General features: G+C 45.5%; 1 protein-coding gene across 2 annotated transcripts in view; it reads left to right on the forward strand.

Annotated features, from left to right (window-relative positions):
• RABGAP1L (RAB GTPase activating protein 1 like) overlaps positions 1–26,390 on the forward strand; it is a 1,225,189-nt gene that overhangs the window by 349,092 nt on the left and 849,707 nt on the right. For both annotated transcript variants that reach the window (XM_085601582.1, XM_085601581.1), the window contains exons 10-11: positions 3,301–3,367; positions 5,172–5,274. In XM_085601582.1, coding sequence (XP_085457708.1) covers positions 3,301–3,367; positions 5,172–5,274 — 170 coding nt within the window. The remainder of the gene's footprint in view (positions 1–3,300; positions 3,368–5,171; positions 5,275–26,390) is intronic.

Raw genomic sequence — 26,390 nt, forward strand, 5'->3', positions numbered from 1 at the left:
TTCTGTTTGGCCCTCCATAGTATCCCCCGCCCGCTCCATCCTTTGCCGCAGGATCCCGGACTTTCCATTCTTTCTCCTTTCCCTGCTCCCTTGCTTCCCACCTTTCTTTCCTGCCTCTCTTCCATTATTCCATCCTTCACTCTTTCCTTCCTTCTGTCTGTCCTTTCTTCCGTCTGTCTTTTCTATATTCCCTCTTCCTGCTTCCCTCATCTACCTTCCTTCTTACCTCACCTGCAATCCTTCCCTTATTCCTTCTTCTTTTCCTCCTGTCACCCGTTCTTTCTTCCGTCGAATCTTTTTTCGTGCGCCTTTCCTTACACTTGCGAAATTTTTCACAGTTTTGTTTTGTTCGCACCAAGGCCGTCCTTCAACTCAAAGGCCTCGAACCCCAGCGTCTGTTGTACTGGACACAGTATTTTAACTCTGTAGGTAGAGCGCTGACCCTGGGTGTGTTTGCTGTCGTTCAGGCTGTAAGCACGGATTGGTTCTTTGTTTCCTCTCTAGGACTCAGCCTTGCTTTTTGTGTGTAGATGTGTACTTGAAGCTATGCTTAATTTGTAAAAATAAACAAGCATTGGCATAGCCAATAGTTCTCGCCTTTGGGACCTTATAAGTGTTTCGCCATGCAACAGTTGATGTTGTTGTACCAAGGATATTGTGCTGCATAACTAAATACTTATAAGGTCCCAAAAGCGAGACCTATTGGCTATGCCAATGCTTGTTTATGTCAGAGAATGAGAAAAGTGTTATATCACTTTGCTGTGATGACAAAAATCATCACCAAACATCAGTCATGCTGGTTTCATAAAATGCAGCTTTCCAAGAGCAGGAAGCTCCCCGGCAGTCACTCGTCGCCTTGTGCACCTCCAGAGCATCCGTTGTGATACAATTATGCTGCACAGGCCCTCCGGTTAACTTGATTAATCCTGTCCAGGCGGGTCCAGGGGCAGGGCAGAGCTCTGCTCCGCACGTCCGTCTGCGGCTGCGCTCTGCAGATCAAGGCATGTTCCACACACGGGGGGATGGTGTGCGCGAGGGAAGTGCCCGTGACCCGGCACGCTGACCCAATCTCCCTGCAGCGTCTGCCACTGAAGATCGGAGCTGACATTCTGGAAGGCGGGAAAAATGCGATCAACTTCACGTAATGAGGCCAGATCCACAGGAAACTCATTCCTACCGGGATTCAGAAACGTTCATTTCATGGTGTCACCCAGTGCTTAATTTATAATAAATAAATAAATAGATATCAATAGATAGATAGATAAATAAAATAAATAAATAATACGCAAGGGCCCAGACATTTTCTAAGGAACTCATTGCTAGCACTGTTGAAGGCAGAGGTTGCTGAACTGTAAGGTTGCCCAAACTTTCTTTTTATCTCACCGGTCTTTCTTCCGCCAGCCAGCACTTCTTGTCTTTTTATCTCATGCTTGTAGGGTGTTTTTCATTCCTGTTTTTATCTCGGTCACTGTGTTCCTATCTTTCTCTTACTCCTCCTAGTATTATTGTCAGTCTCTTACCCTCATGCTCTGGATCCAAGTCTGATGATGAAAAATAACTCCTAGTTCCCAAAAATGAGTGCTGGTGCCCACCACATAAAATCACGGGCACTCATTAATCAGAGATTGGCTCTCCTGGCGCCTCCGTGGACCAGGAGGGAGGGGTAAACAATGCAAAACATAAGAAGCCAGCTTAGTCTTAACCAATTTACACACTAAGGGCCTGGAATAGAGTTTGGTGGAGGGGTTATGATGTAAAATAGCGTAGTACATGATGAAGAATTTTTAAGATTATTTATTCTTCAAACTTACACAACCTGAATTGGCAGTAACTGACTCAACAGTCGTCCTGTGCTTAACATTCCAACTCAGAACGTACCAAGTGGGAAGGGAACGGGGAATAAAGAAAGGGCATACCAAAGGGCAAACAACACAAATGATAAAGAATCAACTACCAATATATTCATAGTATGAATACAAAATACACAGTACATGAAAAACTATTACACATAGCAAGCCATTACAACAGGTTACTTTGTCAGAAACGTGGCAGATATCTTGTCCGCCTTATTGCAAATGCACTATATCCTATGGCAGACTGGATATCCATATGTGTCACGGAGTAACCCATCTGCCAAACTATAAATCCGGCCTTACGTTGCTGCGAATAGGGGTCTTCCAGCGTTGTTATACTAGAAGAAGGCCGGTTCTAACGTCTATCTCGCTTTGGGTTCCTGACGTCCGCATCAATGTAGAAGAACGATGTGGGGATGGACTGTCCAGGGTCAGTCTGGCGTCCCCACCCCTGCCTTGAAGGTCTGTGCTTTAAGGCAGGAAGTTGCCTGTGCCTACTCTAAGAGGAGCCAGCCGCAGCTGTACTGTTTTGGCAGATACACTATTAGGTTTACTTGGAAACTTTAGGAAAGAATGGATGCAAAAACATCCCAGCACAGCTAAGATTAGCGCAAGACATTGGATGTATATTTGCACCCAGGTATAACCGTGGTGGTAAATAGTGGGGAATAAAGTGACCAAAATGGCTTACCCGTTTTACGCTCAACTCCTGATCAGAGCAAGTGCCAAATTAGGCAACAAAAGTGCTATCTGCGCCTTATTTTTTGTTTTGGGCAATTACTTCTCGGTCTAAATGACCCATTCTGTGACAGCAAGTTCAACTTCCAGCTCTGCCACTAACATGCTGGATGTACGTGGGTCTCTGTTACCTAATGGAATGTCCTACAACCTGACGGAACTGGTGTTCTCACAGCAAGGTCGCCTGTGATCTGATATCAAACGGACAAACTGTTGTTATAGTTCCGTAACTAGTTCTAGTATAGGCGAGTAAAGTTGTACATGCAAGGTATCCCTGTTCCATGGTTTGGCTTGGGCTTGCCCTGCAGATTTCATGTGTTTTGCTTGGATGTTCTTTTTTTAAAATGTTTTTCCTCAACTAAAGTGCTCCAAGCTTGCAAATTTGAAGCCATGTTCCTTTCTCCTTTTTGACTGTGTTGAAAGAGGTCTCTCAAGGTTATTGTTTTTGTTTTAAAATAAAAAAATAGTTAGTATGTCCATAACCTGTGAACAGAACAAGATGAAGTTTACCATCGAAAAAAGGGATTCACTGAATACTTGGAGGGCCTCTGCTGCCCAGACACAAATGATCAATGAAGTGTCTGGTACAAATTTGGTGTTTTTATCTAAATCTTTCCTTACACCTGAGCATGCCTGTGTATTTAAGATTAGGTCTCTACTTTCTAGCCTCTTTATCTCCTTTAATTGATTGTCTTTTTACTCAATCCAGATGCTTTGGGATGCTTTTAAGCCCGGGACGAAATGTCAAGAACAGCGATATGCACCTACTGGATATGGTAAAGACTTCATTGTGTTCAAATGCATTTTAATTTTCTCCCTTCTTCTTTCTGATTCTTTGGGCTCATTGTGTTTCCTTTCCAACTCAGTGCGAGAAGGACTTAAGGTAGCAGCAGGAAGGTGTGTTAGCTTTCGAGATGGCATCCTTCCTATTGAGTCGGATGTTACTGCTTGCCGCCTAGTCACTGCCCTTACCCTTCTTTCAGTCTTCAGTGTAAATCCTTGAGTGCATCTTCTCTGTTTGTACATGAATCAGCATACTACAAGGTCTTCCAGATGTAACTCGTAAAGTCTCAGTTACTTACCCTAGTAAGCTTGCAAGAGCTGTCCCACAGGATTTATTTTGATCTATGGCAGCTCTAAGGTTTGTGTTACCGTGCAAACAAGGAAGAGATTTTCAGGATGGAAGGGAGTAGGTGTAGCTTTTACAAATGTGAACATTTGAGGACACAAAGGGTAGATGGAGAATAGTCTTCCTTTGGTTAGTTGAATGGTAAAATAAATCACAAATCAGTTCTTATTCTTGCCTCAGCATTCACTGCCAAAAGTGTTGCTTTGTAGTAAATCAACAGTTTTCAGTCAAATGAATCACTTAAGTGAAAACGTGACCTCAATCCATGATTGTAGTTATTGTTTTCGTTGCAAAATGTGACACCCTGAAGAAGACCTTCTGAATTACTGTTAAAGCTGAAACATTTATGGTTTTATTTTAACTTTTGAATTATTATAGTTAGTATTTTATTAATAGGTTGCAGGGATTGGGGGTGTTCTTAATCTGTGCTATGCTTGATGAGCATACCCACACACTCTTCTAAAATCACTAGAAATGTTTAAATTGGTATGTGAAACATATACACTCTTTCTGCAGATTACTAAGTTATGTCCATTATTTTGAAAGTCCAGTTTAATCGACAAATCAAGTCACTATGCACATTTCTTTTTTAATTTCAATAAGAGCTTAGGTTTTCTGGAAGCCCCTCCTATCATGATACCCTCCTTAAAATGGATGTGGCTAAAACTCAGGAAGGTTTATAGCATGTGCCAGAGTAGGCAGACATGATATGATGATCTGTTCTCTAGCACTCACAAATGGTGGAGTGGAATTGTTGGTGTTTCTTCCTTTGGGAGACTTTTCCATAGCTAAACTGATTGTCATGTTGTTCTAGTGGAGCGTCTCAAATTCCCAACAACTAAGAGACTGTATTGGGTAATTGGTTGTTTCTCAGTTGGGTCAGAGTTGATGCTGCTGCTATGTAAGATGAGCTTGAAGAGTTAAGATCATCTGTTATGAGTCGGGTGACTAAGTTTCAGTATTTAAAATCCTTATGGCCTCAGTAAAGATTGCTTCCTATTGTATGCCTTATGGGCATAGAAGAAAGCACATCAGTTTGTCCATGAGGATTAAATGTGGTGGATAAAAAGGGCATGTTTGGAAATGCTACTTCTGAACAAGCTCAGATATCACTTTTGCCACTGGTTCACTACTCTTCCTGCAGGGAGAATCAGCGAGACAGGAGTCTAAGAAATAATAAAAACTGGGGCCTGCTTTTGAACTGGAATATCCATCTAGGGAAGGCAGAAGAGACTGAAACAAAAGGAATGCAATTAGGAGAAAAATAGTCTTGTAAGACTGCTCATATTTCTGCAGAGGTAAAGTAAGATATGCAGTTACTCACCTGTCGTGTGGCTTGTTCATTGGTATTGGAAGGTTGAGTGGTTAATAGTGGACGTTGCTACACTGTAGTCACTTATTGATGTGACTATCAAGCACCTCCTTCCATCCCATTGTCTGTTTCTTCTCAGGAGTCAATGGGTAAGAGCTGCGACGGCAGAGCCTACGTCATTACCGGCGTATGGGATCCAAATGCACAGACCTTCCAAATCCTCAATGAGGAGACCCCTAAAGGTACCTTCTTTGTTTTTCGATTTAGAAAATGTTTTATTTGTTGAAATTCTGATGTTAAGACAATTGTGGGGCCTCCTCCATACTTTTATCATTTTATAGTGAATTAAAACCATTTTTCCTTTTCATTTTTTTTAAATTTACGTTCACGTCTGGTGCTGATGCATTAGAAAGTGGTCTGCTAGGCTTTGCTCAACATACTGTCCACAGAGGTGCAGGACAGATAAGTGTGGGTTCACGCAAAGAGACCAACAAGAATAAAGATTCACGTGTGTTTGTTGTATATATGTCATTTCCTGATTTCTGTTCTCGTAACATTGTGGGTCTTGTGGCTGAACGGTTTACGGTCAATCTGCCAGACCAAAGTTGCACCTAGTCCATGGCTTAATAGGTCTAGTGTTGATTCTTGAGTTCCCATGCATTGGAATACAGTGGTCTGTTTTATTAACAGCAGAAGAACGATCGGCTGAGTCAGTACCATATGGCTTTAAACCCGTCCCTAGCATCGTACATGGAGAAATCTGCATTGGGCACAACCAAAGCTGAGCTATTTTATGGTTAATAGCCGGGGCCAGAGGAATAATGCAATTTTGCATGCCATGGTATTTTCTCCATAATTATGGATCTGCCACATTTGCCATATGATCCATCATCTGCTTCATAATCTGCTGATTTTAACAAAAAATTGTTGCTAGCTAAAATGGATCAAAAGTTAATAGAAATGCTGTGACACATGATGCCGCCTAGTGGAAGGTCCTTCACAAAAGTTGACTGGTCCCCTTCTTGTTGCTTTTTGCTGGATTTTGGTGTCAAACAGGACTAATGAGATGAAACCTTTGCCCAGGTAGAGTTAACGTGTAAAAATGACAACGTAATGAAGTAATACTATCACAAAATGTGCAGCATTATTAGCATTTTCTTGCTGCATAATTTAGTCAACCCTGCCAAATAATTTGGTCCTCCCCTGCTCCATAAATCCATTGTCCATGGTTATAGCAAAAAGAGCGCTTAACCACAGTGACTGTAGCAAAATATTTCAATAAAACCCAGTTCACTTGGAATAAAATGCTGTAAAGGTTTTCTACCCCCCCCCCCCCACCCCCCTGCCCCCCTCTTCTCCTTCTGTAATCCTAAACCATACCAGCTGGCGAGTTCTTTCCTATGGAGAGACTCTCCTTCCCATATTAACCTATACCTGGCCTGAAGCAGCACTGAACTGTCACAGGAGGGGACAGTAGTTTATCCGCTAATGTATAATGTATGCATGTGATCTGAAAAGTTCTCTAAAACTCATAAATTGCCCTTTCCTGGTTGTCTTCTTTGAGTTGCACATTCTTTTTCATAGCACATTGTATTAATTTTTTAAAATGTAACCAAAGTAAGTGCATACAGTGTATGCAAGACTTATGCATACATTTCTCTGTTAACTAAAATCACGCCTTCAGAGTCTTATTGTATGATCTTACATTGTTCTCTCGTAGGAAGATTAGGGTCACTTTGTAATTCTGGATGCTAGTGTGGAATAATAGATTATTAAATAATTTCATTTTATTTGAATTGAATCATCTGGATTTGACAGCCACTTCAATTTTAATCTCAATTGTCCTGGTGATAGCTGGTGTTTCCACTGTTTTTAGTGTTTTTGATGCATACTTTAACCTATTGGTTTGTACGTCTGGTTGAAGCCAGTACCTCTAACAGCAGAGTAAGTAACAGTTCACACATATGGTCTAACACAATATCCTCAGCATAGTTTCCTCAAGGGTAAACCTCTTATTCACATTTTTTTATACTCAATTTGATTGGGTTTTAACAAAAGAGAAAACCATTAGATACGGCATATGACCTAAATAATGCATATTACACAAAGGGGTCCACTCTTCCACTACTTTTGAGTGTCCCTGCATCAAGAAAATTGAAACAAGAAGTAGACCATTACACACCTCTCTTGCTTATTAACCCAACCAGCCCAGCCATTTGCCCGACACTCTTTCGTATTTAGTTGGGCACCCATGTGCCACATACATCGACTGATCTTGTGCGGTGCTCCAGTCCTCTACACCACTGGGAAATTGGGTAGGGAGAGGGGGTCTGACTCTTCCATCTGGTCATTATGTCCCTTTTGGCCATTGTCGGCTCTGGAGCCTCCTATGCCCTCCATCACCCCCAGGAGCAAGGCTCTGGGAGTGAGTGGGACCTCCCATCACAGGACCCCACTCAATTTCTCAACCACCTCCGCCCAATACCTCGTTATGACGGTACAGGACCAGGTCATGTGATAAGTCTGCGGGCGTCTCTGCACACCTTGGACAACTTGGGTTCTGAATTTACCCCACTCGGTGAAACCTGACTGGGGTGAGATATGCGCAGTGGAGATAGAGTTGGATCAGCCTCAATCTGGCTGAGATAGTGATCACACGGTGGGCCATGAGGGCGTCCCGCCAATCTTCCTCTTCTAGGGGACCCAACCATTGTTCCCAGCAAGTCCGCAAGTGATCTAGTGTGGTGGGGGAGTTATTGACGAGGGACCTGTAGATCACCCCCCCCCCCAAATCCCCATGAGGAGTTTGACTTCTAAGGGGCTGAATTAGAAAAGAGTGGTACCCAGACCACCACATCTCCCATCCACATTCCGCGCAGCAAAGGTGTCTGAAGTGTGAATTTGGCATCCCACCGGGTGTAGCGCAGCGCTGAACGCCAAGCTAGAAGGACTTCTCTAGTCATAGTGTGGGGGATTGGTGACACATAAAGCATTGCTTGGATCTGTGAGAACCCCAGATTCTCCAGTTCTAGTTGGTAAGCCGTGTCCGACTATCCCCCAGAGAACCAATCATTAATCACCAGGAGGCGTGTTGCAAAGTAATAGAGGAAGAGGTTGGTCATTCTCATCCCACTGTCATATGGAGCTATTTGGCAGTGGGTCAGTGCCACTCTCAGTCTTAAGTTGCCCCAGAGGAACAATGTCATAATTTTGTCTAGGGTGTGAAACCATTGGCGCTGCAGATGGAACCAAAGATTCTGCAGTACATAGAGTAAGCAAGGGAGTATCATAATTTTGTACAAGGCAATTTTCCCCAGCGGGTTCAGTGGGAGGACCGGTCATTTCTGAAGATAGACTTTGGTCTTCTTTAGTAATGGGGTAAGGTTGAGGGACCAAGTTAGTTCCGGGTGGATTGGAGCCAGATCCCCTGGGTGCAAAAACTAAGGCGTCTAATGGGGATGTTCTCTTGCCACTCGACGCATTCCTGTGACGTGTGTACGGGAACCAATACTGATTTGGCTGGGTTGAGTCTTAGACCTGACGCTCTCCCGAAGAGTTCTAAGATCCGAAGACAGCGGGGGCCTGTTTGAACATTGTCTACTATGAATTAGAGAATATCGTCCACATAGATGGCGATATACTCTTCATGGTAGGTGCTTCAGTGCCACCCCTGGATTTGGGCATTGCATCTGATGAGTCAGGCTAGCAGCTCAATCGCTAGAGTGAAAAGCAGGGGGGAAAGGGGGCAGCCCTGCCTCGTTCCCCTACAGATCGGGAAGTACTGTGAGAGAACCCCATTGATCAAGACTCGGGCCGGCGAGTTGGAATAGAACACTCGTACAAGCCCCCTAAAATATGAGCCGAAGCATGCTCGAACCAGCACAGCCTCCATGTAACGCCAGTCCAGCCTGTCAAAGGCCTTCTCATAATCTATTAATAGCAGCGACAGATATGGGAAAAAGAGATGGCGATGAGCCAGTACCAAGTGCAGGCGTCGCAGGCCGTGCCTCGTACTTATGCGGGGCATGAATCCTCATTGGTTGGGATGTATTAAGGTGGCGAGTATGTATTTGAGGTGGAAGGCTAGGATCGTGGCATAGGTTTGGACCGCAGTGTTAATGAGTAAGATCAGATGGTAGTCTGAGCAAGAAGTGGAGGTAGGGTTCGCTTTAGGAATGACCACGATCAAGGGCACATCAATGTCTCATGCAAAGCCTCCTCTCTCCGCCGCCTCCACGTAGAGGGCCTGTAGCTGTGGTGCCAGGATCTCCCTGAATGCCAAGTAGTACTCCGCTGGATAGCCATCAGGGCCTGGGGTTTTGCCTGTTGCTACCGCCGAAATAGCCAGGTCTATCTCCTCCCGTAAGATGGGTTTGTCAAGCATCTGAGGATCGGCCTCCGACAACCGTGAGAGCAGGGTGTCCCGAAGGAAGCCAGAACCGAACACTGTGCTTGAGGTCAGGGCATTGGAATAAAGGCGTTTGTAGTATACAGCAAATGTCTGGCAATTATCTCTGATTCCTGCTGAGTGCAACCACTTGCGTCTGCGACTTCTGGAAGTATTCGATTAGCTAACGGGCGAGATGCCAGCCAGTACAGGAGCTACCGTTTTTGTCACCCCATCCGTAGACACGGGCTGTGGAGGACCTCCACATTTGCTTGCCCGATTTTAGGGAGACATGGCGAATTTCTAAGCATGTGAGCTCGAATTGGCGGGACTCAGTGTCTCCCCCTGCTACGCCCATGGCGTGTTCCAGTTGGAGTGTGTGGGCTTCCAGGTGGGAGAGGTACTCTTCACAGATTCGGTGCATCCTTTTGATATAACCCGTGGCAAAGCCTCTGAGAGTGGCTTTACCGGCCACCCATAACGTACCGGGTGACTTACTTGTACCCTCGTTGCATTGGAAGTATTGCCAAAGCTCCTCTTTCAGTGCCTTTTTGCAGTCCTTGTGCTGGAGGAACCAGGCGTTAAGTCACCAGATGGGGTGGAGAGCACCATTGGGACCCCCCAGGTAAAGGAATAGGGGCGAATGGACAGAAATTCCCCAGGCAAGTGTTTGGATATTTGCTACCAAGCGACATTCGGGGTGGGCATAAACACAAAGTCAATGCGTGAGTGAGTGTGATGTGCGGCAGATGTAAGAGTGTATTGGCAGAGTCTGGGATTCCATGTTCTCCACTCATCACTTATCCTGAGCTGGGAGGCCCATTTCTCACCTATCCACCGACGATGGGAGAGGACACTCTTAGCATCGCAGGCCGGGCTCATGACTGCGTTGAAGTCCTCTCCAATCACTGTTAGTCCCTGGAGGAGAGACAACAGCAAGACAGCGAGGTGATGGAGGGAGGCCTCAAGGAGTGCTCGGGGTATGTAGACAGCAATTAGGTTGAGAGTGTGTCCCCCATCTTCCCTGTGAGGGCCAGAAAGCGACCGGGGGTCCTGGATATCCTAGGTGACTATGAAAGGAAAGGAATGGCGGAGAAGAATAGCCACTCCCCAGGAACCCCGGGTAAATCCTGCATGATAGAACTTATCATACCCTTGGCAGGCTAGGAATGGGCAGTGATTACCTAGAAGGGGGATTTCCTGCAGCATGAGGGCGCTAGGGGAAGATTGCTGCGAGACCTTCAGGACTGCATTGTGCTTCACCCGGTCCAGTAGCCCATTGACATTCTAAGAGAGTAAGGGCTCCAGGTCAGTGTGGAGTGACGCTGTAGGTGCTATTAATGAAGGGATAGTGATTGTGTATCTTGGGTGCTTTTGGGCCCGTGTGTGTTGGATCTGTGGGCGGAGAGCAGTGGCTCCTCTTTGGTCTTTTGTCGATGGGTGACTGATATAAACATGTTGTGTCTGGTGTCTTGAACAACTGGAAAAAGGACAAGAACATGAGAACAAATCTCCAAACTATCCCCGAACCAACCCCCTGCCCATACTTATTCCCTTGAAGCATCTGTCGACCTAACAGTAAGACCTAGAATAAGTGCAACCATTATGGTTTGAGGACGGAGTGGTGGACCCCTCCATGTTGCAGGATTTAAAGAATCTCAGGAGTCTGGGATTGTCTATACTCATCGAGGCTGGCATGAGGCTTCGATCATCACGTCCGGGAGCCTCGCTTTATATTGTTGGACTGTGGGAGAGGTCCTTGTCTCCGGATCCATCCATCGGTGGGTCGGGGACTTCTCTTGGGTGTCTCCCCGTCCGGCTTCAACTTCTGCGAGAGACCATGCAGTCGCGCCTCCTCAGGAGATACAGACATACTCCTCGCAGTCGCTCCTGATGAAGAGGAAGCTTTATGTCCGGTATTGCGCCCCCTCTGGGACCGAGTGTGTCTCCCCTGAGGTTTCGATGTCTTACCCAGTGTGGTATTGGGACGCTCCAGCGTCCTGGACTTATTGTTGGTAAAATATGTTTGGGTGAAGTTTAAAAGTGTGAGTGGGGGGTGGGGAGAGAATTTAAAAATACCTGGCCAGTAGGAAACAATTCTTTACTAGTACCTCTATCTTGTATGGTTTAAAATATGGGGAAACGTGGGAACTTAAAGGGGACAATGTGCCTGAGTTCTGCTGGTCGACATGTTTATAGCCCTACCCCAAGGCTATTTCCTAGTAGCCAGATATTTCTTAATTCTTTCTCCCCCCACTCACACCTTTAAACTTCATGCAAACATATTTTACCAACAATAAGTGCTCCCACGTAGTACGCAGGTTGTAGCACACCCCGTTCTGCAGCGGAACGGGAAGAACCCGATGATGAAGCATGCCACCAAGGGGAAACCCTGGAGTGTGAAGGTTATCTAAGGAAAACTCACCATTTTCCCAACAAACATCAGAGTGGAAAGTAAAAACCTTCTTCCAACAGAAGGGCTCTCTGTGATTATAACCTCTTTACTTGGCTGTTGAGCCCTCTTGTTCCATTTTGCCTCTACCTCCCCCTTTTTTGAGGCATATTTTATTGGACATCCAAAGCGACAGCCTTTGCCTCTTTTATTTCGGAGGGGGCATTTACAATGGTCTAAAACAAGGGTGAGTTTGCTACCGAATTGTACCAGTTGCCATACTATGAAGGAGAAGGTCTGTCTGCTCTAGATTCACCATAGAGTGTGATCTTGAGGTACCAGTGAAACTAACAGCCCCTACTCAAGTTGGCATGTAGAGTTCCCTTTTGGGCTGGTGATTGCTTCCAGAAATATGATCAACATATACAAACATAAATGTACAACCAGGAAAGGGGAAGTTATGATTTTTTTAATGTGATCTGCCACAGCATTGAATTTTAAATATCATCTTTTCAAAATATCGACTCCATAATATCGACTACCACGATCTTCTGAAGGTAAGAATATACAGTCCTTTGAAAACGTCTGTATTGTGAAGGTTCGTAGATATGGATTTAAGAATAGTGAATCTATACTTAACTATACATTTACCTTCAACTTACTGTGAAGTCTGTATGAAGCCTGGATTATATTTGTCACTCGCCGCTGACATACAGCTCTTTTTGGTGGACCTCGTTGGACCACACTTGTGTATTGGGGCATCTTACTGATCTTCCCCACTTCGTATGTCAATCCTGTACACCTTGAGGTCTGGCAGTAACGCAAAGGAGAACATCTCTTTACAAAGAAATTGCTCAGTATTCATGGCCTGCATCTGATTGAGGGAGATGCAGGTTGCTGCTCGGCCATCCCTGGAAGCGGTGGGACGGTGGGGTCTGGTGCTAGCAAGAAGCACCGCTCCTGCTTTTCTTACTGGGGGTTGATATTGCAGCACTGCTGTAAAACTGCCTCCGGCCCACCGGGGAAATGCCCAGTGCCGGCTACGGCCAGTCCGGCCCTGGGGAGATGTATTTCACAGCTGTTCACTCCTGAAAGCCTCGACTGTGCGTTTTTCCCCAATTCACTGCTGTTAAGGGCCCTTATAGCTGCAACTCATAAAACTGCTTGCTTGGAAGGCATATAAATGGCTGTGCTACAGAGTGAGTTTTAGGTGGTTTTACACTGCATTGCCTCTTTAATATATTCATTTACCAGCTCTCCATGGTGATAAGAATAAAGGAAAACCAAACATATTGTTATTTTTAGATTGACTCTTTTTAAGTGTTAATGAAGTAGTCAAAATGCTGAGCTGTGTAGGATGCAGAAACGAGATTTGGGAAAGCAGGTCAGACTTGCTGCTTTTTCGCTTATTAATACGAAAGAAATAACACACCTCCCTCAGGATTTCAGTCTAGTGTTGGCTCAGGCACATCTTGCCTCAGGTGCAACCTGAGGTATGGGAGTGTTTGAATTGGAAATGGATGGTGCTGCAAGGTAGGTATCTACGTGAAACTTGCTGCAGGCTTTTCGAGGTAGAAAGGAGGATGGAGAGTGTCTGATGGTCACGAACACCTAGGTCATCCAATAAACTGGCAGAGCTTATTTTAAGTGCATGCCACAGTGCTTAATTTGACCCAGCGGTTTCCGGTGCTCGGCACTTAATCATCAACACTTTTCATGATCACCAGTCAAGGACACATTCATTTATGATAGGCATGGGGAGATTTAAGTATTTTGCCCAGAATCAAAGGATGTTGAGCCAACACAGAGACTCGAACCTGGTTCCCCTGCTCCAAAATGGTCAGTTCTGGCCATTGCACCACATCCATCACCCCCCACCCCCCCCTGTTCAGTTTTAAGTGGCGCTAGCAGGAGAAATGGGCTGGTGCAAGCTGCCTCCTTGCGACAGCCCCTGCACTTATGTTTTTTTCACAAATTAACCACTGCATGCCATATTGGTGACCTGAACGTGCTGCACTGTTTTGGAGCTGAAGAACAATGGACCTTCATGCTCACACTGTGAAAGATGCTAGAGAGCGAGAAAAGTAATCCTGATACAAAAATTGAAGCTAATGATAAAGTTTTTATCATCAACTACAACTGTTTCACTGTGGTCAGGAACTGGACACATAACTCACGTCAACACTGAAAGCTGATTTATAAAAATATATCATTTTTGTTGGAGATAGAGATATATTTGTGTTATACAGGCAGCAATCACACCTGTGCATTTTGTTTGTTTCCTAAAAATGTTGGTGCAGTTGAATTAATGTGATCCAAAACTTTTCAATAAAAGAAGTTCGCCGACTCTCGGTCCGGTGTGGCAAGTTTTGAGCAGATTCGTCAAGCAGTGGCTAAAAAAAGGTGGTTAAAAATTGATATTTCCCCGTGGAGATATTTGTCAGCCCCCCTTAACCCCTGCATGTGAGAATCCCCCTTCGCCCTAGACCTTCCATCATGCACGATGGTGAGTGGAATATTGCCTTCTGTACAGCTGATGCCCATTGGTCTGTTCCTCCGGTATGATCAAACAACTGCTGATGTATGTTTTTTGTTTATTAAATAATAAAAAATATATTTATAAAAAATAAAATTGATATTTCCCATTTTAGGATTCTTTGCTTCTCGATCCAGAAAAAAGGGCTGAAACAAATTCTGCAAGCCTTGATATAAAAATGGATCTTTGCTCAAGGAAGTGCCTTTCCTTGGTTTGGAATAACTTTCAAGAAATTAGTGTTTGACGATTGTTTCAGTCTGGGCATGAAAAGGTTTTACTATAGAGATAGCTTGACAGATGGAAAGGTGTTGTTTTGATTTAAATATAACTTTAGTGCAGTTTACTAATCTGCACAAAACTTGGCAGATGCTGAGCATGTTTAGTTTACTCTTGATATTTTTAAGTTTGTGTAGATTCTTGAAGGTGGGCACAGTAATAAAAATGGGGAGGGAGTCAAGAAACTGCTAATTTGTGATAACTGTGGCATCATTTGGTGATTCTAGATGAAATGGCAGACATTTAGCATGCATGGTCTTCCGTGGCAAGTTTTTTACAGATCCATTGGGGGGTAAATTTAAAAGGGGGGCATAAGCGCTTTGATATGCTAATACCGTTGGTGGCGTTTAATGAATCGGTTTGATATTTGGCAGGCTGTTAGCCCATTTAGCCCAATGCAGGAGTCTCAGGTTTTATGCATATGCAACATGGGTGGCAAAGATAAATGGGGGATCCAAAAATTATTTAGAAGCTAATAACTTTGATGCAGTTTTACGGATCTGTGCAACTTTTGCCAGATACTTACGATGTTTAACTTACTCTTGATATTTTGGGTTTCATGCAACTCGGTAATGCTAAGGAACACTCACTGGGGTGGTCAAAAAGCAGCATTTCCCTTTGTATTCTGTTCTAGAAATCTGTGATCTCTGCTTCAGAGAAACCCCTCAGCAGAATTACACCATACTTGGCTTTACTCAGGCAAGTGCATTTGCTTAGTTTGGTGTAACTCAGTTAAGTAGTTTTTGAGACATTAACATTTCAAAATTGTAACTGGGCTCGAAAGTTAGAGATATCTGAACTGTTAATTTGTGGATTGTCCTCAAATCCATGTTTTTAAACTGTCTGTGGACCTACATTTAAAATTAATATTCCCCATTAGGCAAGGATGTGTTTTTGCTTCCTTCGTCCACTGCGGGTCTGGTGTACCAAATTTGGGTGCACTATTCCCCAAAACTGGGCCCACAAACTTTTACAAATATGAAAAAAAAAGAAATTTGGCCAGGCCACTGGTTGGGCCATAGGGCCAACTCTTGCTACGCACAGTAAAAGACCGTGTACAGCAGGGGTTCAAAGGATACGGCATGTTGGGCACCGGGCTTGGCCAAAGACCAGACCCTTTGTCCAAATTTCCTGTTCAATGTTCAGTCTGACAGGCGCCCCTCAGGGTCAGACCCATACATGCTCTACATAGCCGTTGGCCCCACAGGGCTTGGTCAGCCCACGCCCTACTTGTCAGATCTTGTTGGGACTGGAGCTCCCTGTACTGGACTTAACATTCTTACTGGCTGTCAAATACAATGAAGGTTAATGTACCAGGGCCAATGCTACCCCCCCTACTACCAGTGCACCTTTTTGATGGACTTGCATGAAACTTATTATGTTAAGAATAAGTGAAACATGCTAAGAAACTGCCACGTTTTATCCCGGTCCGTGATATGAGAATGTTGGTATTGTCACAAGGAAACATGAACTTTCTGCCCTGGACTTAACCTGCTAGCAGCCTTTCAAATACTGTGCAGATTATTCACCAGCACCAAAGTTATTGGCACAGTAACACTTTTCTACCCCTGTCCACCCTCTCATTTTATTGCACCTTTCATTGATGGATTTGCAAAAAATGTAATATTTATCAAGAGTTCGCCAAATATTATCAGAGGCTGTCCGATTTCGTGAAGGTCTGTGATAAAGCAGAACAAATTTTAACAAATCAAAGCTCTGTTGACCCCCCTATACATGTGCTCCCATTGATTCATCTGCATAAAAGTTATCAAAGCTGCATGAAACTAACTATACTAAAGGTTTGCCAAATTTCATGCGGATTTGTGAAAAATTCTAAGAGTAAACTGAACATGTTAAATGTCTACCATGTTTGTGCAAAAATTCAGCAAACGGCACTAAAGTTATAAGCAAATCAGTATGCATATATGTTCCGCAGGCAGTGATAGCGCCTGTGGGATGTATGTCGATACTTCGCATACCATTACTTCGCATTCTTTTAGTGCAATGTTTTTACTTCGCATAAACCATTACTTCACAAGTTTTAACTGCGCATGCATTTAAAACGCAAATGGTTATAAATGTTCTATGGTTTATGCTAATTAAAAATATCGCACTAAAATCATGCTTACACTACACTACCTTACACTACTTAAACATCACTACACTTCCCGAAACCCTAATACACTACCCCCTACATGGCCTTCCCCCTTCCCGGACCCTATACTCTAACACTACATTTCACCACCCCCCTGACACTACCCTAAACCCTATAACACTACCCTACACACCACTACGCTAAACCCTAAAACACTACTCCGCGCACGACCCTCACCCTTCCCCCCAGTCCGCTCCCTACACTACAACACTACCCGCACGAAACCCCAACGCTACCCTAAACCCTAAAACACTACCCCCTGCACAACCCTCCCCTGACCCCCAGTCCTGTTCCTACACCCAAACACTACCCTGCAATACACCCTGACACAACCCTAAACCCTGATACATTACCCTACACTACATAATCACCACAACACTACCCTAAACCCTAAAACACTACCCCCAGCACGACCCTGCCCCCACTCCCTTCCCTACACTGAAACGCTACCCTGCACCACCCCCGTCTCTACCCTAAACCCTAAAACACTACCCTACACTACACATACACCGCATCACTACCCTAAACCCTAAAACACTACCCCCAGCACGACCCTACTCTACTCAAACACAGCCCTACAACCTAAAAGACTACCCCTGCACGACACAAAAAAACGACACTTACCTCTCTCTCCTCCGTGGTTCCTCTCTTCTCCGGCTTCCAGCGGCTTCCAGCGACGTCAGATCTGCACATCGTTGTTTGGAAACGGAAGCTCCTTCCAAACATCGATGTGAATAGCGCATACCATTACAACGCATGCGTTGTAACAATGGTTGCTATGTAACAACTTACATACTAATGGTACGCGTTGTAACATCACAAGCGTAGTAATGCTTGCGAAGTTATGGTATACGCACTAGCAGCCGCGCACGAAAGGCGGTTTACCGCGCCTGTGTAGTTATGGTTTGTCAGACTTTCAATTGAAGAGATAACTTTTACCCCGTTCAACGAATCTGCTCTAAACTTTCCAAAAAAGTACATCCACTTCGTGGAGTTCATGGCAAGTTTCATGCAGAACCATCACGCAGGAGCCAAAAAGGGGTCGAGGGTCCCAACATTGACATTCCCCTTTTCAACTCTCATATGATTATTATTAAAAAACAGTTTAACGAAATTGTACCAAACTTGGCATGTAAGTTGAACTTTATACAAGGATATGCTTTTGCTTAATTTGGTGTGAATCCGTTCAGTTGTTTTTGAGAAATTAGCATTAAAAAGTACCCCGGCTGAACATGAAGAGGTTAACTTTTGGAGCTATCGGGATCTGTGAACCTGGTTTCGTAGACCTCTACAACTCTGAATATTATTAAAATATGCAAATCTTATTGGATAACAACACATAAAGAAATGATTGTGCAATCACTGATTAACTTTTGCTCTCATTCCATGAATTTAGCTACCCAATCAGTGAAATGCCAACACTCACACAGACGCTTACTCGTTCTCTTGTTGACATAAGCATTCAACCTCTCAAAAGTTATGGTGCGGTGGGAGTTGTAGTTATGTTACTATTTCTATTGGTATATTTCCTTTTAAGGTTTTGTGTTGTAGCTACTGTTGTTCTGTCTTTAATCTTATCGAACTTTAACTAGTTTTTTTCAGTGAATGTATGTACTCATATATTCAATGACAAACGAGACGGTTAACTTGAAATTTTGGTTAGCTTTATTGTTTGTTAGTTTATAAGACCTTTACTTATGTTTAAAAAGACCACATTTAAAGTAAAGTTATGGGTACAATTCTATACCTAAAAACCACTGAAATTCATCAGTTATTTTATTGGTAAACTAATCATAACTTGTGCCTCTCTCATGCACCGCGAATGTCCTCATATATGGCATTACTCATGGCATGCTAAATGACTTCTTGAATGATATCACTGATGACAGCATCCAGAAGTACCAATATTTAGCCTTGGACCATGCAGAGTTGGTGTTGGGTGTAAAGTGATGACCTAAAATCTACCTTTACCATATCCTGGTGAAGTCTGTCAGGATCATAAAGATGGCCTTGTTTGAATGCCTATCAGCGGATTTGCCAACAAAGTGGAACTAAGGAAATTGAGTCCGAAAACAGTGCCAAAAAAGAGGATTTCCAGTTTCTCCACCAGCCGACAAGAGACGAAAAAAAATACAGCACCTTAGGAAAGGTAAAAGCAGAGCTGAGAAAAAACTCTACAAGCAACAAAAACATAGAACAAGAACAAAACGTTCAACAAACACAAGAAACGGAGCAAAAAAGAACCGGACAAAAATCAACAAGTGGAACGCAAAGACAACGAGCTACTCAAAGCATTGCGATGCACCCCATAAACTTCTTACTCACCTTTTATATGATACTTAATCTCAGCTTCCTGTGTGATCCAGGATATGCTTGTAGTCGCCATGTTACTTTGGGAAAATGTACCATAAATAACAGATTCCCAACAATAGGGAATATGTGCAAGACTGAATTTTGTCCATTATAGTAGATGGAGCCAGTGTGCAGTTAGCATTTAGCTGCTGCACAAAGGCTCAAGTCTCTTGTTGGGAAATCTACTCCATAACCCCCATCTATCCATCACTCACTTTGTGCATAAAACAGCACCACCACTGCACCCAACCCCCCCGCCCACCACAACAGTCAGGACAGGATGGAAATAGAGTGGATCTAGCAGAGAATCACCACGCAGCCTCAGGACAGTAGAACAATGCAGCTTCAAAAACACCATCAAAGCCCCCGAGGATGAGCAGGGAAAGAGGAGAGCCTGCGAAGGGTGTGGTGCAACTGAGCCTTTGAGGCAAGGGCACACTGTGACAGGATCCCCTCCCTCGAAAGGCCATAAAGTCCCAGGGTTCGACAACCAAAGGCACCAACTACCTGATGTAGCAATGTAGAATGTTGGGAATGATAAAAGATTATAAGAAAGTAGAAGCATTCTTAAAAGGAGCAGGATCCCAGGAGGGGTCAGCCACAGTGTTACCCCTCCAATGAATCAAAAATTGCATCTGACATTGGTGAATATGATAGACACAACTTTCTTCTATTTTGTATTTTAAATGTTCATTAACAGAAAGAGGTGGAGGAGGTGGAACTACTCTATTGGAAAAATGGCTAGAAGTGACATGCTTCAGTTGTGATACATGGAAACCAGGATGAACCTTCCAAGAAGCCTTTAGTTGAAGGCGTACTGCCACAGAATTGATTATTTCAGTGATGGAAAAAGGCGCCCAAATGACATAGTCTTAGCTTTACGAAGCCCTCTGAGTAGTGCTAAATTTAGATAGTAACCATAACTGTTTCCCAGGGCTATAATTAGGAGCAATGCCATTTCTTGTTTACTGATGCCTGCATTTCAACGGTCTTAACAGCTACATGTTGTCCAATTCCAGACGTGTCTTCTGCAGAAAAGAATGACAAATCAGAAACCGCTTACACTCGGTCACCAGCTATAGTCTCCAATGTGAATACTCTGAGGGGAAACAATCATTACAACGCAGTCATTACAAAGCACTACATTTTCTACGCTCTCATTACAATGCAACATCCTTTACATCACATGCCATTACAACGCATGCCACTACAATGCATGCCATTACAACTCATTATAAGGTAAGTAATGGGAAACAGTAATTTCTACCCCAACACTATCCAACACTTACCCTACTGTTGCACTCACTGGAGTGGGAATAGTCATTTTTACCCCTACACTATCCAACACTTTCCCTACTGTTGCACTCACTGGAGTGGGAATAGTAATTTTTACCCCTACACTATACAACACTTACCCTACTGTTGCACTCACTGGAGTGGCAAGAGTAATTTTTACCCCTACACTATCCAACACTTGCACTACTGTTGCCCTAAAAGTATTATGCGTTGTAATGGTATGCATTGTAATGGTATGCGTTGTAATGGAATGCGTTGTAAGTGTAGTTTAAAAAAATGCGTTGTGATGGCATGCGTTGTAAAAATCATGCGTTGTAATGCATGTTGCGATGTAAAAACCGCGTTGTAAAGGAAGACGTTGTTAAAGTTTGCGTTGCAACGTGTCCTATTCACTCTATGAAGAACATCATATTGGAGAAACCATGGCAAATATTCAGTGAAAGAAGGAACAGCATTATTGCTCGTAAATTTAGCAGAACACAAAATAGACTCCCATTTTGACTGTTGAGCATGAGTAAATCATCTTAAATACTGCTCAAGGACCTTTTTGGCCATTTGTCTGTGAATGGAAGCCTGAGGAAAGAGCTCTTTCAATTCCAAGACCTTTACTTATTGCTTTCCAAAAAGATTATCAAACTTGAGGTCCACGATCAAAATAATCCTTCTTGGAGGCCCGTGTTAATTTTCCCGTAAATACACAGTAGCCATTTCAGGCACTAAGAACAGTCTACATAAAGTGCTAAAATGTATTCTCTTGGTAAACGATGATGACAGTACAATTCTCAGATTCTTGAAGATTAGAAATTAAACTAGTAGAGGCTGTCAACAAGGGACCTTTATCAACCTCAAAAGGTCTTAGCAGACCAGCTGGATAGGTGCATGAAGTTCTAGCTTAGGCACACACTGTGGAGGAATAAACAAAGGCAACTATATCTTTCTTGGAAGAAGGCCATCAGAAATGCTTTGTTAGTAACTCAGTTGAGGTCTGAGCCACAAAGCATGTGGAGGGAAAGAGGTGAGGCAGTGAAGGGCATGGGGCAGCCGGGGCCTTGAGGCAAGGACCCTCAGTGAAACTTAGCTTCAGAACTAGGACCTGTGCCCAGTTCTTGGATAGCAACCAGGCCACACTGTAGATGGCCTCAGGGTGTTCACAGCTGTGTATGGGCTGCAAGTCTTTGGCTTAAACAATGCGCTGCAGACGACTAACACCCGCTGTGTATTACCTTCTGCTGTGTACAATTGGGACAGGTTACAGGCCCTGACTAAAGGCCTGGCTCAGAGCCCAATTCTCCATTAGTATCCAGCCCCTCCTGCAAGGATTGTTCGCAGCTTTTCACAAGGCTCTGTGCCCAAGCCTTAGCAGGCGACTAACCCCCACTACTCTATTGTGGTCAGTGGAGGTTACCCACATGGTCAAACCTATGGCTAAGCAATGCACCCAACCCTTCAAGCGCAGCCAATACCCACTTCAAACAATTTTTCGAAGGCGTGGATTGAGGGCTGGCTGCAGGGCCTGGCTTTGAACCAGAGAATGCATCAAACATTTTTTGAGTGGTCAACCCCCTCTGCACATGGCCTTCATCCCTGCACAGAGCATGCTAGATGGAGTGCCTGGAATACAGTCAGGCTCTGCCCCAAGCCTTCTGCAGGCACTCAACTCTTAGTGGTTTGTGTGGTTAAGTGTTATTTCCTGAAAATGTATGACATTAGGGACGTGATCCCTATGTTTGTTTGTTTGTCTATCACATTTTATTGTATGCCAATAAATGTTCTTAGCATGGCAATGTATGATTTTAGTTTTGGAACTGCATGGAAGTGTACTTCTTTTTCCTCTTTTTTTTTTGTAAAACATTTTTATTGGCATTTATAACAATAGTAGTACACGCAGGCACAGGCGGCATCGCCAGCATCACAGAAGCTTACATATTAGGTGCGCCTGGTCACAGCCCATTCGGTCTCATAGTCTTGTGGGCCCTCAGGCCATTCGCCTCTACCCTGAGTAGGGCTGCCGGTGTGTGTCCGGGACCAGTCTCTGGGTATGCCCCCCCAGAGCTCTCAGTGAGCGCCTCGCCGCAAGGATGCCGTGCAATGGAATTGAACCCCTGTGAGGGATGTCGTAGAGGCTATAGGAGTGCAGCCATTGAGTAACCATGAACTAACTGGGGACAGAGAACTAGGGAATGGGGGTGCACTATGTCGCCTATCAGAAATACTTGTATCTATGCACTCGAGAGCTGGACCATCGTGCAGGGGAAGGCCGGGGTGGTCGCGGACGCGGAGGCGGGGAGGGGGCAGGGGGGGGTGGGGGCATCGATCACAGCCTATGAGGAATCTGGCGGTGGGACCTGCGGTGTCTGCCTCTGCGAGGCACCGGGTGCTTGGACTGCCTGCGCGTTTCCCAGGGTGGGCTCCGGAGTCGCGGACGGCCCCGAGAGGTCAATCGGCCCTGAACTCGCCACAGCCGCTGTTTCCTGCGCAAAAGCGTGCATTAACATGGCCCAGGGCATGGAGATCGGGTGTTTGCGCATCCCCCGGGCCTCCTCCGTTCTAAGTGTGGTTTCCTCCGCCTTGCCCCACTTCTTAACTGCTCCTACCCATGCCGCTAGAGGGGGCCCCCCCGGTGCCTTCCAATGCATAGCAATGCATCGTTTGGCGAGGAGCAATACCAGGAAAGCAAATTTCCTTTCCACCTTCTGCGGTTTATGTCGCCCATGAATACCCAACGCACACGCCTCCCACGTGTCCAGGTCCTGAAACCCTGTTACCGTTTTGAGGGCTTTGTGAATTGTGTGCCAGTAACTGTGGAGCGTCGGACACTCCCAAAACATGTGCTTAAACGAGGCAGCAGGCTCCGGGCATCTGGGGCAGCCAAACACACCGTTAGGGAAATATTTCTGCAACTTTTCGGGGGTTAGATACGCCCTGTGCAATATATGCAACTGTATGTTCTTAAACCGATAGTTGCGGGACACTTTTTTTGTGTATTCCAGAGCCCTGGTCCACTCCCTGTCATGTAGAGGCCGTTGGAAGTCCTCCTCCCAGTGTTCTCTAAGGATCGTTAACGTGGGACTCCGCAGGGTCCTTACCGCTTTGTAGATCCAAGTGACAAGATGGCGACCTGACCCCATCTGCAGTATCGCATGGATGACGGGGTGCGTGGGGGGCTCTGTATCGATCTCCCCCCACTGCCTGCGGCAGTCCGTGAGAAGCTGCCTGTGCCGCAGGAATTGCCCCCCGGGAAGCTCGAAGTCTCCGATCAATGCATCGAAGGCCTGCAAGCTCTCCCCGGAGAACAACATCCCCACCTCCGTCACCACACAGTCTGTCCACACCCGCATCATTTGCTCTGTGTAATACGCCCGACCCCTAGGGAGCCCCGCCAATGGTAGCAGCGGAGAGTACAGGGGAGTACCACGGCTAAGTCGGTGAACATGCGCCAAGCAGGCGCGCGCCGTCATGACCTGGAGGGGCCGGGATAACGGCGGTGCCACACCCGGCAGCAGCATGCGATGGACAGCGGGGATTGGAATCCGCCCCGTCTCCGTGAGCAGCTCCTCTTGTGCCCGGCCTGCCGTCCAACGTGACACCCACTGTAATTGGGCGGCAAGGAAATACGCCTCGAATGAGGGAGCCGCCAACCCACCCTGATCAAGGGGCAATTGCAGTTTTGCCAGGGCAATACGCCGGCGGCCGTTGCCCCAGACGAGGGTCCCAAGCAGGGTATCCAACTCCCGGAACAGGGATCGCGGAGGAACCACCGGAAGATTGGAGAAGAGGTAAAGCAGGCGCGGGACCAAGATCATCTTCGCGGCGGCTATCTTTCCCGGGACAGCCAAGTGGAGACCCTTCCAGAAATGTACCAGGGATCGGATGCTACCCATCAGTGCGCGGTAGTTCCCCTCGTAGATATCTTGCGGCGTATGATATAGTTTAACACCGAGATATCGAACCGCTTGGGGGCTCCACGAGATGTCAACTTCTCCTATTCGTATCGGACCCTGGGGCACGACTTGCGTCAAGGGATAAACAGTGGACTTGGCCCAATTCACCCTAAGGCCCGACACCTCCGCAAAGTCATGCAGGATGCGTGATATAGGGGTCAAGTCGATCGTGATGTCTCGGACATATATGAGTACGTCATCCGCGTACAGTGACACCACCTGGGTAGAATCGCCTATCGGGATGCCCCATTCCTCGCCCGCCCTGCGCAACATGGTCGCCAGCGGCTCTATCGCCAATGCGAACAGGAGGGGGGAGAGAGGGCATCCCTGCCTGGTGCCACGCTGGATCGGGAAGGAGTCCGAGATGAGAGGGCCTATGCGCACTCTGGAACTGGGCGAGGAGTAACTGAGCCGAGTGTAAGCCAGCAGTTTGGGTCCGAAGCCCATGCGTAGCAGGACCTGAAACGGGTAGGCCCAAGAGAGCGTGTCAAACGCTTTCTCGAGGTCCAGCACCAGACACGCTGCCCGGGGGAACCGTTCTCGCACCCGGTCCTGCACGTGGAACAACCGCCGGATGTTAGAAGAGGTGTGCCTGCCAGGCACAAATCCATTCTGATCCGGGTGGACGAGTCGTGGGAGGATCGTGGTGTACCTGTCCGCCAGGGCCTTCCCATAGATTTTGTAATCCGCTGACAATAGAGTTATGGTACTTCTTTTTCCTCTTAAAGTTGATTTTAATCATGTGTGAACATTAGTGATAGCAAAGATGAGGTAATGCAATATTATATGTGTGAAATACTGTGTGAGGTTATAAAACTGCATATTTGGAAGTAGTGGCTGGAAGGGACCGGGGTGGAGAGGCGGAGGTGGGGGAGGGGGACAAAATGTTTACAAAAATACCACTTACCTCTTTGGCCGGCCATGTCTCTCCTCCGCTTCTCCGGCGAGTCGCAGAAGCACCCAGGTTCCCATAAACCAATTACAACTCTGCAATGCAGCATTGTGATTGGTCTGAGCGGACGGGGCCAGGGAGCCTGTGCATGTTCCCCAAAAGGCTGTGCATTACAGCCTGGTCGGGAACATGCGAAGTGCACATCACTGTTTCAAACCCTCATGCGCACTTAAAGTGTGCAAACCACTCCTCCCCTTGTGTCACCAGCCCCGCCCTAACTGAGCCCCGAGCCTATGAAAAATAAAAAGGTAATAACTTTACTATCCTTTTATTTTTCATGCTCTGAGAGCAGTGGGGCGATGTTCCTCCGCCCTAGCGGAGGAGCTGCCCCTGATGTTTGAGGGTGGGTGTTAATTTGTGTTACTGATGATTTTTTTGCTGCACGTGATTGCCTCTGTCATTCTTAACTAAACTTTACCAAACGTTTTTTTTGTTTAGTAACTTTCAGGTTTTTCATTGAAATCCCATATCCTTACAGTACAAAATGGTTACAATTTACTGAGGTAAGACACACCACATTTTGGAGGACTGCAGTAGAAGATAGAGATCCTGATTTTGAGGGGTAGTGTGAAAAGTGGGCAGTGTCAGAGGAATGGGATGTTATGAGGAGCACATATAATCATAGTCATTGTGAGGGTCATGGATATACTTCCAAAGCCCCCATCCCCCACTGGGACAACACTTTACACTTTGATCAAGGGCCAGGGAGGGTTTTCATAATGCTTCTCTTCCTCAGCCTTGGGCCTCATCATTGCACCCAGACAATAATGAACATCAGTGGCCCCAGTCAGTAATGAACACTGTTGGCTTATACGTATTAAACACTATTTGCCTCAGGCAATAATGAGCATCAAGGGCCCCAGGTAGAAATGGTCATCAGTGGATCCAGGCAGTAACTAGTATACATTTTGTACTGACCCTAGATAGTACCAAGACAGACAGTCACAAGTCTTAAAGTCTTCAGGGACCAATGAGCCTCAAACGTTCCAGGCAGTAGCGGTCATCAAAAGTGGCCACAGCCAGTAGCACACATGAGTATTAGCTTCAGGCAGTTAATGGTGTCAATAGCCA

This window comes from Triturus cristatus, chromosome 4_2 (genome assembly GCF_964204655.1).
Source record: "Triturus cristatus chromosome 4_2, aTriCri1.1, whole genome shotgun sequence".
Taxonomy (NCBI): domain Eukaryota; kingdom Metazoa; phylum Chordata; class Amphibia; order Caudata; family Salamandridae; genus Triturus; species Triturus cristatus.